Raw genomic sequence first — 18,475 nt, forward strand, 5'->3', positions numbered from 1 at the left:
ACCGCAGCTGCTCTCCGCTCTCTCTCCTCATGTGTAAAAATCTACATTCACCTCAGCGCCTTGGGCCACAGCTGCCCCGCTAATGAAGCATCTCTTCTCTTTTATGATCTATTCTCCTCTCTGCTTCATTCTGCTCTCTTCTGCTTTGCTGGGCTTAACTCCTGCTAAGTTCACTACACCTCATAGGACACTGGACATCATAAGATGAGCAGATAAATTGCATGAAGACATTTCATAGCTCAATGTTTAATCATGACAGTAGCAGTCTTGCAGAAAGTAAGACAAAGCTTGAGAGCAGCCTGTGTTGACTACTATATATGCACAGCTGTAATATCTGGAGATATTTGTAGAGAAAGATGTGTTTGTAAAAGAGTCTTCTGTCAAAGGCTGAGATAAAAATCCGGGGGCTAAATACTCATTCTGTCTTTCTGTTTTGCTCCACTTGTATCTTATTGTTTCTGTCACGTAACCTGCCCTATCTGAAAACGCAGATCAATGGCTTTCTAGCATGTGACCTTGATACGAATACTGTGTTTGCAGGCCCGTACCCTCGTGCCACCAGTGGGAATTAGTGACTCAGATATTTCTCCTGTCTACACACGCTACCGCTTTTTGCCGAAGCCAGGCATGTCATCTCATGAATTATACAAGAGTTTAGTTGAGGCTATCTCCAACCTAGCGTTGCGGGCACAGTAAACTTGGTGTCTGTGAAGTGATGTATGACTCATCCCAGTGTTGGCACAGCCACCCCCGACCAAGTCTTTCCCACGCTTTCCGTTAATTGGTAGTGCTTTACCGACATAAGGCGTTTTATAAATGACCTCTCACTGTCCTCCTGTCTCTACACCTCTGTCTCTCTCCATTTAGGGGGGAAGGTGGATGCGGTGGAGTGCACACTACCGAAAGATCTGCGTGGGCGAGACATCCGTGGCGTTCCGGTGGAAATGTTCAACTACTGCCTCCAACTCGAAGATGAGAACGGAGGGGGTGAGGGTTCTCGTTCGGGACAAGGAGGCGGTCCTCCCTGCAGCAGGAACGCTCTCAATCCCAGCGGGTCGACGCCAGTTTCTGACAGCAGCGGCAGCACTGCTGATGATTCCTCTTCAAACACTGGAAGTGGAGGAACAGGTGTAGAGGCTCCACAGGACTGCACCCGCTCTCGCTACCGACCTGTAAGCGTGCGGCGCGCCATCGGTACGGTTGTAATTGCCGGCGTGGTGTGCGGCATTGTTTGCATAATGATGGTGGCTGCCGCGGCTTACGGCTGTATCTACGCCTCCCTGATGGCCAAATACCAGAGAGAGCTAAAGAAGAGGCAACCGCTAATGGGGGACGGAGAGGCCGATGGAGAGGACAGGGATGAGAAACAGATCTCCTCTGTTGCCTAAAGGAGTGATGGCATGGGGGTTTGGCACGTCAAAGGCTTAGGGATGAAAAGGGTGAAAATTAAAAGGGCTCAAAGAGATGAGAGATGGAAGAGCTTGTTTTGAACACACAGACGGTTATAGTATCTCTCCCTGCGACTCTCAAACTGACACCTCTCCCACTTTTTGTCTTCCTTTCTTTTTCTATTTTTAACCTCCTCCACTCTGTCGTTCTCTCTAACATACTCCCTCACACACACACCTTATCTGCTCCCAGATTTTCTCTTCCATTTGGACCCGTTATCACTGCAGTATTCATTCCCAAACATCCCTCCAACTCGCCTACTAGCCACCTACTGCAGTTGAATTTACCAGTATATTGGCTAGGAGAAAAAAATTGGTTCCTCTCTCTCAGTATGAAACATATCATTTAAGTAGTTACAGAACACTCATGGTATATGGTGAGTCAGTTTTTGTAAACCTGGGCTGAGATATCAGGGATTCATAATTTGTACGGTATTGACTGGACCAATATGAGAAGAATTTCTTGTATCAGGAAGTAGCCTGCAGTTCTCAGTTTATCTGTAACCTTCTCCTTCTCAGCCTCTCCAAAGCCAGTAAAACCCTCAAAAAACCAAGACCTGAGCACAGAACTATTCACTCTCTCCTGGATTGATCCTCCTCTGATTTCTCCTGGACCTTCAAGACCTCAAGAAAGAAACTGACATTAATGAGGAGAGCTGATAGAAAATTAAGACGATTTGTAGATGGAAATCCGATCTACTACTTTATCAAAGGAAAAATACTGAGGCTAGATCCGATATATGTAACAGAAAACCATTTGGATTTACAGATGAGCATTCATTTATCACATTAGTGGGACTCTCGTCTGTTTGGATCAGACTTCACTTTTGCTCTGGATCTTCTGTGGACTAATTCGAGCCTGGATGTATTCAAAACTGAAGCGTTCCATGAGACTTGGATCTTATCAATCAGCTCAAGGAGGATTAAACCATATGACTGGAATGTTGAATTTGCTGTATTCACCTGCTTCAGAAAAAGCTCCTACTTGTTTGATGCTTAAGATGGTTATGATAAATGTCCGGACAGATCAAAAGATCAAATCCATGTTCTGGTGTTACCTGGACTATGCTTCTGGATCAGGGAAGATTACACCACAGTTACTGAGATCCAAAGGACCACAGACTTTGCTTTAAAGCAAATGCTCTTTGTTCTGAACTCATTTTCAAACTCCTTTCACCTATCAGAGGTGAAGGTTTGCTACTATGGCATGAAAAAAAACTCTCTGAGAATCCTGGTTTTCTGGCAAGGACTACAAAAATTCATCTATAGACTACAAACTTCAGGCTCGTGCACTTTATTTCCCTAAACAGATTCCCTCTGGCCTCTCTCTTTCCGTCATGTCCTCCTTCTCTTTCTTTCTAAGATGGATGAATTGCCTGGAGGGATTATTAAAAAAAGAGGGATTAAACTAAAAAAGCTGCTATTTTTACCCCTCCTCCTTCTCATCCCTTTATCTCGCTATCTTTTTTTTCTCTATCCAGTGCTATTTGAGGAGGTTTTTTTCACACTCCTTAAAGACTCCATCCTTTTATGCATCCCTTCTCCCATAGTCTTGTCTGTTTGTTTTTCTTGAACGGTCTGCAATATGCAATGGAAGTTGCATGAAAATGTCACTGCCAAAGAGTCCTTGTGTTTAAAAAGAAAACGTAATTATCGTTAATTTGAGAGGAATCGCTTGATTAACACTCGTTTCTCAGTGCAGTCACAAAAACGGTTTGATTGTTTGCTCTTTACGTAGTGTTGTCATGAGTATCCCTATCTATGCCCTGGTAAACGTTATTATTTTACAGTTAGCAGAGTAAAATAACTAACTTAAGCTCCCCCTCCCATACTAAAACTATCGTTCCCTCTCAATTTTGATTGGCTGCGAATAAACTTATATTAATAGTGTGTTATCTTATACCTGGGTATGATGCAGATAAATATTATTATACTAGTCTTCTATGGTGTGTTGGCCCAACAATCCAGAATCGTTTAAAGTAGCCGTTTACGGTTTTTCTGTATCAATTCATGATGTATGTGTTTTATTGTGTTAATGGCTATGTTCTGTTTTAGATTTAAATATCTGTGTAACATTTCTTTGTTGTTTCCGTTTATTTGTGTTGACTAGCTGGTAAGGTTTCTGAAAGAAGCATAGAAAGAGTTTACCAGCTTATGCCTAATGTTTATCTGGTTGGGATCATTTGGCATAGAGCTCTAACATGTTTTTTTTTTTTTTTTTAAATTTAATAGCAGTGGCTTTATCTCCTACAAATATTTTTTCATAACGCCGACTTAAGCCCTGTTTGTACAGGATTAGTATTTCCAGGAGGACCAAATTATATCCCTGCGCGTGTATTTCATGCACACAAATAAAGTCTGTGTTTCATTTAAATATACTGACATAAACTCTGGATATGATGGCAAATGTTGATTGGAAAGTACTGTACTATAAATAATAACTGCTACCTTTTGACTGGCATCTACATGTTCCTTAAATGCTCCCAAATTTTCATTTAGAATTGCCAATGCATCTTCTGTAATCTTAAACTGGAATGAGGCAAAAAAGGTGTTTAATTTTCCTAATTAAGTGATTTCCATGATGAGGCTAATATTATCACAGGAATTCTTTAGGTAGGTAAAGTAGGCATCTAGGAATGGACTTTTTACTTCACAAAGTATGGCAGAGTTGTTGTTATGATGAACGACTGGAAATCCTTGGGTAATATTTCAATCATGTGCAAACAGAGTTATTTTAAAATAGCAAACAGTATTTGCATTTATGAAGATACTTTCTGTCTATATTGCAATTACAAAGATGTCAAAATCTGTATCTACAAGCTTATTTTTAATGGATTGTTTTTACAATATAATAACTATGTCAATATGTATTTAAGTTACAACGAGAACAATTTGGAAAAGCTCAGAAAAAGTAAGTCAAGCTCTTCTGGATGCAAGAGAGCTGACTGATGACCAGAAAGAGCATCTCATCATAGAGTTCAAAACAAGTCGGGTGTACATTATAACTTAAGATTTGTCAGAATTTAATAACAATGGCTGCTTCACTAACCTGAAAAATGCAGAAAGCGATTGAGCAAAAGCAATTTCCAAATGAGCTTCACAGTGGACGTCTTCATGGATGCACATGCTGACATTAAATACTGTGTGATATAACCTTGAATTTTAGAGACTCTGAGGTAGCGCCATAACGAAAGCAAAAGCTAAACTCTGTCTATGAATCCAGAAACACTGTCCTCTCGCCCCCTGGTCTGCAGGTCTTGTGTCGTTTGTAGCTAAGTATCTTAGCTAGCTTGATCCTGTTCCTATAGTCTGTGTGCATAAAGAACAATAAATTCTAGTTTGTTACGTAAAAACTGCAGCAGCCATGATGACCAAGGGCCTCTGAGACTACACTGCTCAGAAATCTACATGTGTCGTGTTGTTATGATGATTGTGATTATGACAATGATGATATGAAGATGGTGATGAAGCATTTCCTAGTCAATATGCATTGTTTTAAATAAAAACATATCACGCCTATGTCATATTTGCATTCAGACTAAATATAAGGTTTTAAAGAATATAAGCACTACTTATTTAATAAATATATCCTGGATTTAAGAGCTCCTCAGTAGATATAGTTGGAATAAGTATACAATGTCAAAAACACATTAATTAGCCTATACCTTCATATATATATAAGATATATATGTTTCAGCTTGCAGGGGTCTTTAACCTGTCGCTTGCCCAGTCAGTAGTACCAGCGTGCTTCAAATGGTAAATGGCCTGTATTTGTATAGCGCTTTACTAGTCCCGCCTAGGGACCCCAAAGCGCTTTACACATCCAGTCATCCACCCATTCACACACACATTCACACACTGGTGGAGGCAAGCTACAGTTGTAGCCACAGCTGCCCTGGGCAGGCTGACAGAAGCGAGGCTGCCATATCGCCATATCGCGCCATCGGCCCTTCTGGCCAACACCAGTAGGCGGTAGGTGAAGTGTCTTGCCCAAGGACACAACGACCGAGACTGTCCGAGCCGGGGCTCGAACCTGCAACCTTCCGATTACAAGGCGAACTCCCAACTCTTGAGCCACGATCGCCCCTCAAGACCACCTCCACTGTGCCAGTGCCGAAACACTCATCATTGCCCTGTAGCACTCACACGGCACTGCAGCGGGTGGTGAAAACCGCCCAACGCATCACAGGGACTCGAACACGTCCTGCCATTGAGGATGTCCACAAGCAGATGTGTCTATGCTGGGCATGCATCATTCTCAGGGACTATATTTTCCCAATAAACTCCTCCAGCTCCTCCCCTCCAGAAGGCTCTGCAATAAGCAGGTTTAGGACCAGTTTCTTCCCCACAGCTGTCACCCTACTGAACTCAGTCCCCCGCTGAACCTTTCCATTCACACTCACTTAACCTTCTACACTCCTCCTCCCCCTTATCCCTCCAATGACCATGATCATGACTGTCATTCATTCTCAACATTCACTGTATGCTCACATTGGGTACTGCTATAGTTTAGGACACCGACATAGCATAGTCTCTGTTACAGTACGTACTTACACTGTTCACTGTTCACTATTAGCCCTATAGTCTGTTCAGAGTGCTACTCTTCCACTACTGTAGCTATAGTCATAGCACTCTGTAGATTACCACACATCGGTACATCTGTATATGTGTAGCACATCTGTATATTTGTTCATAGTACATCTGTTTATCTGCTCCTCTCTATAGCAATATAGAACATCTGTATGCTATACAGTTCATCTGTGATCTGTACATATGTATACATCAGTACATCTGTACATTTGTCTGTAGTACATCTGTATAGCAATATAAAAATCTGTATACTTAATTTACTTGTACATAATCTGTACATAACTATTCCCACCTTTTACACTGCCCTTAACTGTATATAATCTGCTCTTATTGCACTTACTGCTCTTTGCACTTCTGATTAGATGCAAACTGTATTTCATTACCCTGTATTTTTAAATGTGTAATGACAATAATGTTGAATCCTAATCCTAATCTGAATATAGGTATATATTTTCCCACACTTTTCCCTCGTTTTCCTCTCACCTTTCATTGTTCTCTCTGGGTCCATTCCCCTCTCAGTTATCTTGTCTCAATTTATCTTTTTGTCACTTCTTCTCCTATCATTTTTTAATCTTCTCACCTTCCCTTCTCTCATCTCTGTCTCTTTATCACTTGCTCAGTCTGGTCTATTGTGTGTCCTTTTTGTCTCCGCCCTGATCTTACCTCCTTTTCTCGCTCATTTATATCCTTATTCACTGCCTCCTCTCCTCCTCCTCCTCCATGTCAAATGTCTTCTCTTTATCCTTTGCCTGCTCCATCCCTCTGTCTCTGTCTTTTTTTATTTACCCACACTCATCACTCTTTCCTCCTCTTTCTCAGTCTGCCTCTGCGTCAGTAGGAATAGGTTTATTTACATACAGCATGTCACTTATGCCACAGAGATATTCTAATCCATTGCTGAGCCCTCAGACTGTATAAACACAGTCTTTTTGTAGTCACTGTGCACTGATTTTGGATCAGCCTCTGACACAGGAAATCCATGGCCTTCATAAAAGAAGAAGAAATTAAATCTGCCACTAAATGAGCATGAAAGCTGAGCACAAGATGCACAGAGACGCTGATGGACAACTGACTGTGTTCTGTCAAGATAAACACTGACACTCAGTGGTTATAAGTAGAATTGCAATATTTTTAGACGCTTAAAGCAGGGGTGGGCAATCTCAGTCCACGAGGGCCGGTGTCCCTGCAGGTTTTAGATCTGTCCTCGAACCAACACAGCTGATTTAAATGGCTAAATTAGCTCCTCAACATGTCCTGAAGTTCTCCAGAGGCCTGGTAACGAACTAATCATGTGATTCAGGTGTGTTGACCCAAGGTGAGATCTAAAACCTGCAGGGACACCGGCCCTCGTGGGCTGAGATTGCCCACCCCTGGCTTAAAGTCATGCAAATACTAAATATATTTTGTATTTAGGATTTTTTTAGTTAATGTGTAATTTGCAACATTATTAGGTACAAACATTTGTGCAATTTGAAACACAGAAGTGAAGATCAAGTCATCATATATCCAATCAACTGAAAAATACAAGTTCAAACTATTTGTCTTCACATTTCTGTGCTTCTCTTTTTATTTTGGCACATGTGTGCAAGTTGCTCTGTCTTTTCATTGTGCTTACATTACCTTTCTCATTTTCCACAATGCATAAGCATATAATATGCGCTACAAGGAGTGAATACAGCTTTAAGAGTATGTGCTCGAGTTCCTTGACCAAGCAGCTTCTAAATATTTGATTTTGCTATGTGAATGTTACTCTCTCCATTGCAGTAAGTAACAAAGGTAGAGAGGAAGTTAGGGCAAAGGGGTATGAGAAAAAAATGACATGACAGGGAAAAGAGAAAAGGAAACACAGAGAGGAGAAATGTGATGTGAAGGCAGACAGATCTGACAGCTTAGGAAGGCAGAGGGTAAGAAAAGAGAGATGTATGTGAGGATTTAAAGAGGAGCATCAAAGGGTGAAACACACTGAGTCATGTGCTTGTGAGAGACTTGGTGTGTGTATGTGTTCCTGACACACACATACCAATAAGTTTATAAAGCCATCCCCTCTGAGTTTGCTGCAGCTTGGAGAGAAGTTGATGGACTTGGCATCTAGTGACGAACTTTAACTTTTGTGCCCATGAAATGGTGATTATTATATTTACTCAGAAAACACTTTATTAGATACTCCTTGCCAGTACTGGGTTGGATTTGTTAGCAGCACATCCATGATGTAACTCTCCTATTTCACCACATCCCAGAGCTGCTCTATTAGATTGAAATATGGTGACTGTGGAGGTCATTTGAATACAGTGAATGGACTGCTTAGTTCAAAAAAACTGTTTGAAATGGTTTGAGCTTTGTAACATGTAGCATTATCCTACTGGAAATAGATCAGAAGATGGGTGCAATGTGGTCAAAGGGGTGGACATGGTCAGCATCAACACTCAGGTAGGCTGTGGTGTTTAAAGAATGCTCATTTGGTATTAAGGGGCCCAAAGTGTACCAAGAAAATATCTGCCACGCCATTATATCACCAGCATCCATTGATACAAGGCCATTGATACACTGAACCATTGATACATTGAACCACTGATCCATGCTTTCATGTTGTTCATGCCAAATTCTGACCCTACCATTAAAACGTCACAGCAGAAATGGAGGCAGGCTAAGCAACCCAAATCTTCGACTGACCAAGTTTCAGGTTCCTGTTCTTGGCTGAGAGGAATGGCACCCAGTGTGATCCTCTGCTGCTGTAGCCCATCAGTTTGAAGGGTTGACATGTTGTTCGTTCAGAGGTGCTCTTCTGCATACCTTGGTTGTCACACCTGATTATTTGAGTTGCTGTTGCTTTCCTATCATCTCAAAGCAGTCTGGTCATTCTCCTCTGACCTCTGACATCAACAGGATATTTTTACCTAGAGGACTGCTGCTCCTTGGATATCCTCTCTTTTTTTCATACGTCACCTAAAATCAACTTTCTGATACCCAGTTAGAACTTTGTCTTGACCATGTCTTCTTGAATATATCCACTGAGTTGCAGCCATGTGACTGGATAATTAAATTAATTGTTTTAAGAGCACTTGAACAGCACTTGAACCTGAAAAAGCTGGTGAATGTATAATTCAAAAAATGTTCTTGTTATAACCATATTTTTTTGAATATATCTCATTTATACTGCACACATCATCAAATACTGTTTTTAGACATCATAATTATTTCACATCCATCTTTCCTTTGTAGCTTGTGGTTTAATGAAACCCCATAATAGATTCAGTAAGCTAAATCGTAGGTCTAAGTTCAGCCTTTTGCAACAGTGTGGATTCTAAACCAGCAGCGCGAGGAAGAATGAGGCAAAAGAAAGAAAACTGAGAAACTGTAAAAAATGACAATTGGCAAGGCTGAGAGAAAGACTGAAACATGTATTTTAAACTCTTTCTCATATCTCCCTTCTCTCCTGTTTTCCACTTCCAAATTTAACACGATTTTCACACCTGAGACTATTTCTAGGAAAGCTGTGGAACACAGATAAGCGCGTGTTTGTGTCAGTGTGTTTAACTGTGCTTCTGTCTATCTGTCATCTTAGTGAGGCACCAAATGATGACAGCCACGCACGCAAACTTGTTCAGAGATTCTTCGCTTGGATAATTATGACTGATGAGTGTGTAAGTCACAGATGTACTTACCAGGGCAAACACACACAAACACACACACAAACACTAACCTGCACATCAGTGAATCAGTGAAACAAAGCCAAAGACTCTGAACGTACAAAATGAGACACACTCACACACTCAATTACAGCTCCCTTTTTTTTTTCAAATGCAATAATGTGACACACACATCAGTGTCACAAGGGGCCAGAGCTTAAGCCAAACAAAGCAAAGTCTTGCTGATAATTGACACCACAGGCAATTAACATCCACTCAACAAGTTCGAATGTCATCAACAAATCCACCGATACATTTTGCAGCAAGCTGAGTTTACTTGGTGAAAACGTAAGAAAATTCAGACACGGATGAGGGAGAAAAGAACAAAAGCGAGAGAGCAAACTGGAGAAGAACAACATGCTTTAAATATGCAGGGGTTGAGTGTTTTACAAGAGAAATGGAAAATTTAGAGGCAGAGAAAACACTGAAAGAGCAAGGAGAGGTAAGAGGAGATTAAAAAGAAATGAGAAAGAGGGAGGCAGCGGTGGGATGAAGCATGTGTGCAAGAGACAGATAGGGTGTGTATTAAAACAGAAGTTGTCATCCTACCTCCAGCAAGTGCAGTTTTCTTGCCCACCGTCACAGTGACAGCAGTGGCAGCAATCACGATCCTCCCTGCTGGTAGAACAACACACACAATTAGCAGGTATTAACAGTACCTTATAAATCCAAGTATGCGTGCATGCACGGATCCTTTCCAGATATACAGACATGCAGGATTACTGTATGTGCATGCGGAAAATGTTCTTAGAAATATTTATATCCTCGTACACCTAGTGATTGTGGCAGTTGAAATTTAAGCTCAAGCATGTCAAAAATGTGTGTTTTTTTCAAATAAAACATATATACGTGACAGGCTGACTTGGACTGGAGAGGTAGTTTGAATTAATTTAATAAATTTGCACATGCTTCTTCCGTGCATCTACTCTGAGCCTTCGTGGCAGCTGACGCCAACTGTCATCAAACCACACATACCAGCCAGATTAACATTTTAAGCCATTATGTAACACAGATTATGAGAGCTAATCGAGTAATACATTTATAACAGAAGGATGTTGTCAGTGTGTTATATTAGTCCATGTGCACCGTGTTTATATTTCTGTTATTCGGTCACTAAGAGAAAAAAGACAGCATGGGAAAAAAATAATGCCCAAAAAACGATGTAACTAAGATGGCTTTATGAGAGGGCTTTCTAAGAAAAGAGAGGAGGTTTCCATACTTTAATTGCATGCTCATGCAATGAGAGGGAGAGTGAAAGAGAAAGAAGGGGGAAAAAAAGAACGACAGACCAAGAAAAAGTCAGAAGAGAAACAAATCGAAAACAGGGACAACAGGACTTATCTGCTAAAAATCAAATGAAAAAGAGGAGGCATGCCAAGTAAAAGAAACAGTTTTCCTCTACCCTCCTCCTCCTCCTCATTCTCCGCCTCCCTTTGATTATTCCCTCCCTCCTCCGCTTGGGTTTCCACCTCTTCTGCACTCAAGGTGGCGCTATAGTCAGCCTCATAGTCCCTGAATACATCTAAGAACAACACACTACATTTATCAAACTCCTAATACGTATTGGGAACTAGTTTATATTCAAAAGTACATCTCACAAGCGTGGAAATACACCACAAAATGATTATCACCTGTCAACATAACGCATCTAAAATTCCTTTATAGCTCTAAAAAACTATGTATGTAAGTCAAAGGAAATAGATGCAGAAAATACACAACCATTGTGTTCTGTCATTAGGAGCAGCAGCGTTTCCAGCTGCACACTGTGCACTGTGTAGTGGAGATTAAATTTACATTCCTGCCCTCTGTCGCAGGCTAAATCGCTTTACAGCCAACATATTTTTCAAAGCTCTTTAAAAATACATTTTATTCCAGTGGAGCAAAATAAGAGAATTTAATCCAGAGGCAGGGAAAAGCCAGGTTCGAACTTGCATGCTTTTTTCCCCCCTGACTTTTCCTTTCTCAACTACAAAAAGAAATGAGGTTAGTATGATGTGATGGCAAAGATGACACGGCTGTTAATTTTCACACTCTGATGCCGAAAACTGTTCATCAAGACAGCAGGATTTACATCATTTCACTAATGAACTGGCTTAGGATATACATCAAGCTGGATGAAATACTTTACACTTAGCCTCAATAAAAGCACATTTCCCGATCTCTCCTAACCAGTCGAAGAACTTTGTTGATGCAAATAAGAATAATAAGAATAAGAAAAACTTTATTTAGGGAAATTCACGTCTGACGGGGCTCATCTGCTATTTGTATGACACTTGAAAAGGCATATGGGCATTAGGTGCGAATGTTCCCCTGCATCTCTTCACTTTACAACAAAAAGAGAGGAGTCTTCCAGTACTGATGTTTCCTTGAAGATGTTTTTTTTTCATGATGTTTGAGGATTTATGCAAAATGCATTAATACATATAGAGGGAAACAGAAAAGAGCAGCTGTACCCCCCTGACGGTACAGAAACTAGCCTTACACGGGGGGATTCTTTGCTCAATCTGCTGAACATTGCAAAAAAAAGAAAAAACACCATCATAAATAGTATTTTGTACGATTTGGGTTTTTTTTAATTTTGTGGGTGTGTGTATATTAAGTAAAAGTATGTCCTCCTACCTCTAGTGTCCTGTCTGGGCATGTAATATAGAAACTTTCCAGCTGGGTACTCAGCTGCTCTGCGGTACCACACTGGGAAATGGTCCAGGGTGAACATATTCTCCTTGTCTGTGGAGGTCAGGAAAGACCTGGGGAGAGACAAAATATGCTTAAAGAACAACCCACTACGTAACTAACAAGAAGAGTCTTTGACACATGGAAAAGAGCAACTGGATAAAGTGGGAAACTAAAATTGGAAAACAAAAACTAGTGATATTAAATTGCCTTAACAAGACAGCCATTGCTTTTCAAGAGATATATCTAAAGAAAGGATTTACTAATGTTGAGAATAACAGATTAATGAATATACATTAGAGTTAAAGAGACTATAGTTTGGGATTGCTTGTAATACTGCAATATGGCGATTAATGGGTGTAATAATACAAATAGAGGGGATTCCCGGAATTGGAACAAAGAACTGGGGTGCAGGGCAGGAGAACAGCCAATCCCAAACCCCAGGGCAGGAAGCCACAGGGACAAGCCTGGGGGAGGGCAACCCCAGGGTGAGCAATAGAGAGAGTAGTGAGAGTAGTGGAAGACTTATTTGTATCTTCATCTTTGCTTAAGTTGATGGTTGTAGCTGTGGCTGTCATATCTCAAAACCCTGATGTCTAAATGCAAATACAGCCTAAACAGAAGTCAAATGTTTTGGATATATGCTAACTGTGTTTCTACCCAGAAAACTCTCCCAAAAGATGCGACCTGGGTGTCAGGGATTAACTTCAGTTTACCTTTAATTAACCAAGAAGGTAGCATAAAGTCATCATCAGGTCTTCAATTACCATCAGTCTAAGGTAAACCTTTTATACACCTTTTTGACACCAGTTTCTATTTGGATATAATAGCATGACAAATTAGATGCAGTTGGACTTTTCTTACTCACTTGCCAATTCTTTTCTCGATACCGGTATACCTCAGAAACCTTATGAGGCCTGAACGGGTCCCTAAGAATGCTGTTTCAATTCCCTCATCCATACTGAGAGAGCAAGAGGGAGAAACAAACAAACGCACATACACACATAAAGAGGAAAAATATATGTTACTACAGATAAGAATCACCAACTGAGTAAAAAGTTGGTGGCATGAACTGAAGGAACATTTGTGTTCACGTTCACCCGGATACGTTGAGCATAAGGGCGTTCCAGTAAGCTTCCATGGGAGCCGTGACCACAGCATCAAACAGCGTTTGTTGCAGCAGCTGCATATCACCTGTTCAGAGAAAGCAGAGGGAACATAAGTATAACAGTCTACTTTTATACTGTTATGGTCCCTGAGTTCTGGACCCTGGGCTTTGAGTTTTGTGAGTTAGGTGACTGTAGGTCATATTGAGAATGACCCTAAAGTATGTTTGAGTGCCTTTTCTTTTGCAACATTGCTTGTGTTACTTGTTCTTTGTTACCTCCCTTGTGGGGGGAACAAAGTATTCCCTGTTTAGATGTCTTCCTGATTCACTTTGGTTACAGTTTTCTGTTTTGTGCTGAGTTTATTTCCAGTTTCGAGTCACGTCGTGACTCATTACTGTTTATCCCCTGTTCTAATTTCCAGCATATTAGTATCTCCCTGTGATTCAGTATTCTCTGGCATATTTGATGCGGAGTTGTACAAAACTCAGCATTAAATGCTTACTCCTGCACATCGCACAAAGTCACAAGTGACATATACCTATTGGTATATAAACTTAGCAGAAAAATGTATTAAATTTTGGTTTTGTTGATTATTTCTTTGTTGTAACAGTGCTTCTTGGCAATAAATCACACCAAGACATAATAAATCATGGACCCATGAAAAACATAATCATCACAATAACTTACTGTATGCGCCGTTTATTGGATTGGATGACTGAATTCAAACAATTTATTTATTTAATAAATATAAATGGCACCATTTAGGGGGAAATAAACAGGCTTTCCAGCAGCATAACATTTATTACCAAGAAGCAGCAACAAAAAAATATCCAACTAAACACAAGTTTTTATACTTCTGACATTGATTTTTTTAAAAGAAAATTGGAGCAAAGCTGAAATCACATTTTTGTTCTTTGAATTTCAGCTTTAACAGGTAAAACACGTCGAGTTGAAGAGATGCGATGTTTGACATTAAGTCACGACTTACACTCCAGACCTGGTTCTTTGCCCGTGAGGTATCGTTCCACAGCTTGAAGCTGACTCAGCTTGCGGTGTGCTGGGTCAATGTCTGTCTCACAGTAGGTCCTACAAATGCACACATATGTCAATTAAGCACGGTGATGATTTTCAAATATCGTCAAAGTTACTAAATAAAAACGAAAGAAAGAAAAAATAACCAACAGTTTATGCAACTGTTTCTTAAAATATATATGTTCTCCTTTGTTTATGGGCACCTTGTAGTATGTAACATGCTATTACCCCAGGGGGTGGTGGTAATGCACCTTAGAAGCTATTTGCCAGCCACCACTAACAAAAACATTTTTTTTTTCAATCTAAGCTCTGACTATTTCAATCTAATATAAGATGATAAGATGTCTATAAAGAAAATAAAGAATGAAACAGTAAAATGCAATAATACTGCTAAGAGTGAGGCAGAGATTAATGCTGCTGAAAATTGTGAACTCAGAGTCGTCATAAGCACGCAGAGCTGTAAAATAAATATATTATCTCAATCTAATATATTTATTAACATTATTATTTTGCACTCACTGTGCAGCTGCTGCAGATCAGAGATATGAAAGTTTTGATACGTTTAAACATAAGGTTACTCAGTGCATTCAGATTTAACTCTCTCCCATTTCCTAATCCAGGAGACGGGGAAATCACATTAGTCTGCTACCAGATCAAAGGGAAAATTAATTTTATTGATTGAATGCTCTCGTTGATATATAGCCTACAAATGTGACCCATCAATCTTCTAATTTGGGTTCAAGCAGCTGCAATTTCGGCAGTGTGAAAGAGACTTAGCAGCAGATTAGGATCAACATAAAACATTTATACACAAAACATTTATTTTCTGCATCAATGTTTTATGCTGAATGTAAGAAAATTCCCGTGACAATGCCACACATGCAGTTTGCACTGCTGTAACTTTACAGCTTCTTTTGATGTAGTTTATAAGCTCTGACCGAATAAGCTCCATTTATAAAAAATGAATAGTACATCAGATAATCTAGACAGCACTTTGCTATAAAAGCTGTCTAATGAAAATGTGGTGTTACCAACCGATTTCAAAACTGAAACCTGCTCCAGACCAGGTTATGTGTTTAGCTTAAGTTAGGGTAAAAAGGAACCACCTTAATTACACTGAAAACTCTGACTTTATGTGCAACATAGCCGGTGTTCTGGGATTTCGTCCTACCTCACAAACCATCTTACCCATTGTTTCTTTGCATGCGCTGCGCATGAGCACAACACAAAACTGCAAATTCACTTCATTTTTTGAAGCCACTGTGAAAGTTTCTCATGGTTATGTTTAGGGTTGGGGTTGGGGGTTGTCAGAAGTCACCGTCAAATTAACCTACGGGTAGGACAATTTCCCAAAGTAGGACGGTTTGTCAGAACACCAGATAAACCATCCTGTAGAAAAATGGGAAACATGACCAATCTCACAACCTATTACTCTGCAAGTTAAACTCACCACTCGTTGGCTATGGTCAGATCAGGAGCCAATAAGTCGTGAAGACCTGCGTAAGAAGAGAAGTCAAGACATAAACCATGGTGTATGAAAACCAGACACAAACGCAGATAAACAGAGACTGGACACTTACCCTCCTCAACAGAGACATTTCCTATGAAGATATACTGTCCATATCCTTGACTCAACACTATACCCAGACTGTCAACACAGACAAGGCCAAGACCGTTAAAGTATGTGGGAAATTTTAAGAAGGCAATAGAAAATGTAAGAAGGAGACTTGCTTTGTTTATATGGTTTTTTAAAGTTTATATGGTTTAAAGAAACTGGACAAACCTGAATGGTGTCTCATTGATGACAGTATAGTAGTAATCATTCTTCAGGAACATCACTCTTCTCTGTAAGAAAAACAAGCTTCATAAACACCACAGTGAGCACAAAAAGACAGCTTTTCTATTGAAAAAAGAGGTACACGGGAGAAAAAGAGGAAATAACTGATATAATAGTCACGATGTCTCCTTTTACACCAACAGACTCCTGAAGAACAAAATTACTCACTCCTTTATCGACTGAAGTTTTCACATCTAAAGACAAGTTTCCGGTTTCTCCTTTAACCATGGCGGTCCTCAGCTAAAAAAACAAAGTTAAGCTATATCAGCACCTTAAACTATAAGTCGAAGAAAAAAAGTGAAATAAAAGGGTCAAAAATGTGTGTAAGTGTATGTTACCCACTTTTTCTTCGCTGTCTTCCCATTCCACTTCTGACAGATCCACGCTGTTGTAGTTGGGTTTAGGCTTTAGCTTCTTACCCTCTTTATACTGCCATACACAAGCACAGGCACACAGACAAAAAAGTATGCTTTTAAAATAAGAGGCATATACTCATAATCCATTATCTAATACCAACAAAAAAATCCTCGTACCAGAGGTCGCAGGTCAGGATGAGACAGGATGTACCCATTATTGGTGATGAGGTAGGCGTAGCCATGGATACCCAGCTAAAAAAAGGACCATAAGCAGACAGCCATAAGGAAGCAAACTGCTGACAGTACTGAAGTACAGAATATGTGTTACAGCGTGTGTTGATTTCTGGTTTACCTTGTATCTTGTAGCTAATCTCATCAGTTCTCTCAAGGCAACATCAGTTCCTACCACTCCCAGTAGAATCCCGTGAGATAACTTTATGAGGTAAAAACATCATTTTAGAATTTTAAATATATCGAAACCACATTAAATAACGCTCAGAAAGTTCACTGTGAAACAAAATATAAACAGTAAGCTCAAATAAAATCTGAGATGATACCAGCATGAAGCCTCGATGCAGTATTGTGAACTAGCTGGAGATAAGTGAGTGACTTTTGGTTGATCTTTGTTTTGTCACACTGTTAGAGCAGTGGTTTGATTTTGCAGACAGCTCTGGTCTGAAGGAAGGATTTTTGATCTGTCATTCAAAACTTAATACTGAATCAAACAAGGCTTCCAAATTTCGGGCAGCCTGTTTCTTAGCAGATCAAGGCTGGTTCCTTCTGTTTTAACCCTATTTCTTATACAAATTTATGAATATAAACTTCCACTTCTGTTATGATCTATCACAATTTCATTTCAATTTAATTTACCATTATCAACACAAAGACACAATGTGAGGTCAAAGTTGTAAAAAACTACTTACAGTCTCTCTCTTCTTGCTGAACACAGGCATGGCTACTGAGGTCATTAGGAGCAGGCTTTGTGCCTGAGTGTTAAACAGCTGTGATACAATAAACACACTTTCAGTTAAATTAGTTAGCCTGTGGACAAAAAATTAATTCATTAATAATAAAAAACAAAAACAAATCCCGGTTTGTTTACAGAGTTTGAAAAAAGAAGTGATTTGGAGATTAATTCAACAAGCTAACTCTTAAAAAAGCTAGTACCGGTGTTCTGACAAACCATCCTACTTTGGCAAAACGTCCTACCGTAAGTAGTTTATGCACATTTCTGCTGTCACAGACTAATTCCAGCACAAATTTAAGTAGGTATGATGGTTTGCCACTTAACTTCGCCCATCAGAGTATGCTTGTAGCTCATATTCATAAAGCCTGGACGGTTTGCCACTTCATTTTACCCGTTAAAGTATGCTTGTAGGTAACATTCACAAAAGTAGCATTGTTTGACACTTCATTTTACCCGTCAGAGTATTTTTCTAGCTCTTTTGAACAAAGGTAGGATGATTTGCTACTTAATTTTAGCCGTTAAAGTATGCTTGTAGCTCATATTCACAAAGGTAGGATGGTTCGCCACTGAATTTTAGCTGTTAAAGTATGCTTGTAGGTCACATTCACAAAGGTAGGATGGTTTGGCACTTAATTTTAACCATCAGAGTATTTTTCTAGCTAATATTCATAAAGGTAGGACGGTTCGCCACTTAATTTTGTGTTGTGCGCATGCGCAGAAACAACGGGTAGGATGGTTTGTCAGGTAGGATGGATTCCCAGAACACTGGCTTGTATA

At 39.9% G+C, this 18,475-nt stretch overlaps 2 protein-coding genes across 6 annotated transcripts in view; one reads left to right on the forward strand and one right to left on the reverse strand.

Moving 5' to 3' along the window:
- The window catches only part of lrtm2a (leucine-rich repeats and transmembrane domains 2a), a 28,979-nt gene extending 24,012 nt beyond the window's left edge, over nt 1-4,967 (forward strand). Inside the window, exon 7 of the mRNA XM_019347259.2 lies at nt 868-4,967. Coding sequence (XP_019202804.1) covers nt 868-1,388 — 521 coding nt within the window. The 3' untranslated portion in view covers nt 1,389-4,967. The remainder of the gene's footprint in view (nt 1-867) is intronic.
- cacna2d4a (calcium channel, voltage-dependent, alpha 2/delta subunit 4a) overlaps nt 1-18,475 on the reverse strand; it is a 103,135-nt gene that overhangs the window by 63,153 nt on the left and 21,507 nt on the right. For 4 of the 5 annotated variants that reach the window (XM_025899694.1, XM_025899693.1, XM_005451661.3 and 1 more), the window contains 13 exons: nt 17,655-17,732; nt 17,084-17,164; nt 16,909-16,983; nt 16,718-16,804; nt 16,544-16,615; nt 16,322-16,383; nt 16,119-16,186; nt 15,989-16,034; nt 14,495-14,592; nt 13,498-13,591; nt 13,266-13,358; nt 12,344-12,471; nt 10,274-10,342 (listed from right to left, as the gene is read on the reverse strand). In XM_025899694.1, the coding sequence (XP_025755479.1) occupies nt 10,274-10,342; nt 12,344-12,471; nt 13,266-13,358; nt 13,498-13,591; nt 14,495-14,592; nt 15,989-16,034; nt 16,119-16,186; nt 16,322-16,383; nt 16,544-16,615; nt 16,718-16,804; nt 16,909-16,983; nt 17,084-17,164; nt 17,655-17,732 (1,051 nt within the window). The remainder of the gene's footprint in view (nt 1-10,273; nt 10,343-12,343; nt 12,472-13,265; nt 13,359-13,497; nt 13,592-14,494; nt 14,593-15,988; nt 16,035-16,118; nt 16,187-16,321; nt 16,384-16,543; nt 16,616-16,717; nt 16,805-16,908; nt 16,984-17,083; nt 17,165-17,654; nt 17,733-18,475) is intronic. The other variant, XM_025899695.1, reaches the window with a different exon arrangement.

The sequence above is a fragment of the Oreochromis niloticus genome, linkage group LG17, assembly GCF_001858045.2.
Source record: "Oreochromis niloticus isolate F11D_XX linkage group LG17, O_niloticus_UMD_NMBU, whole genome shotgun sequence".
Lineage (NCBI taxonomy): Eukaryota > Metazoa > Chordata > Actinopteri > Cichliformes > Cichlidae > Oreochromis > Oreochromis niloticus.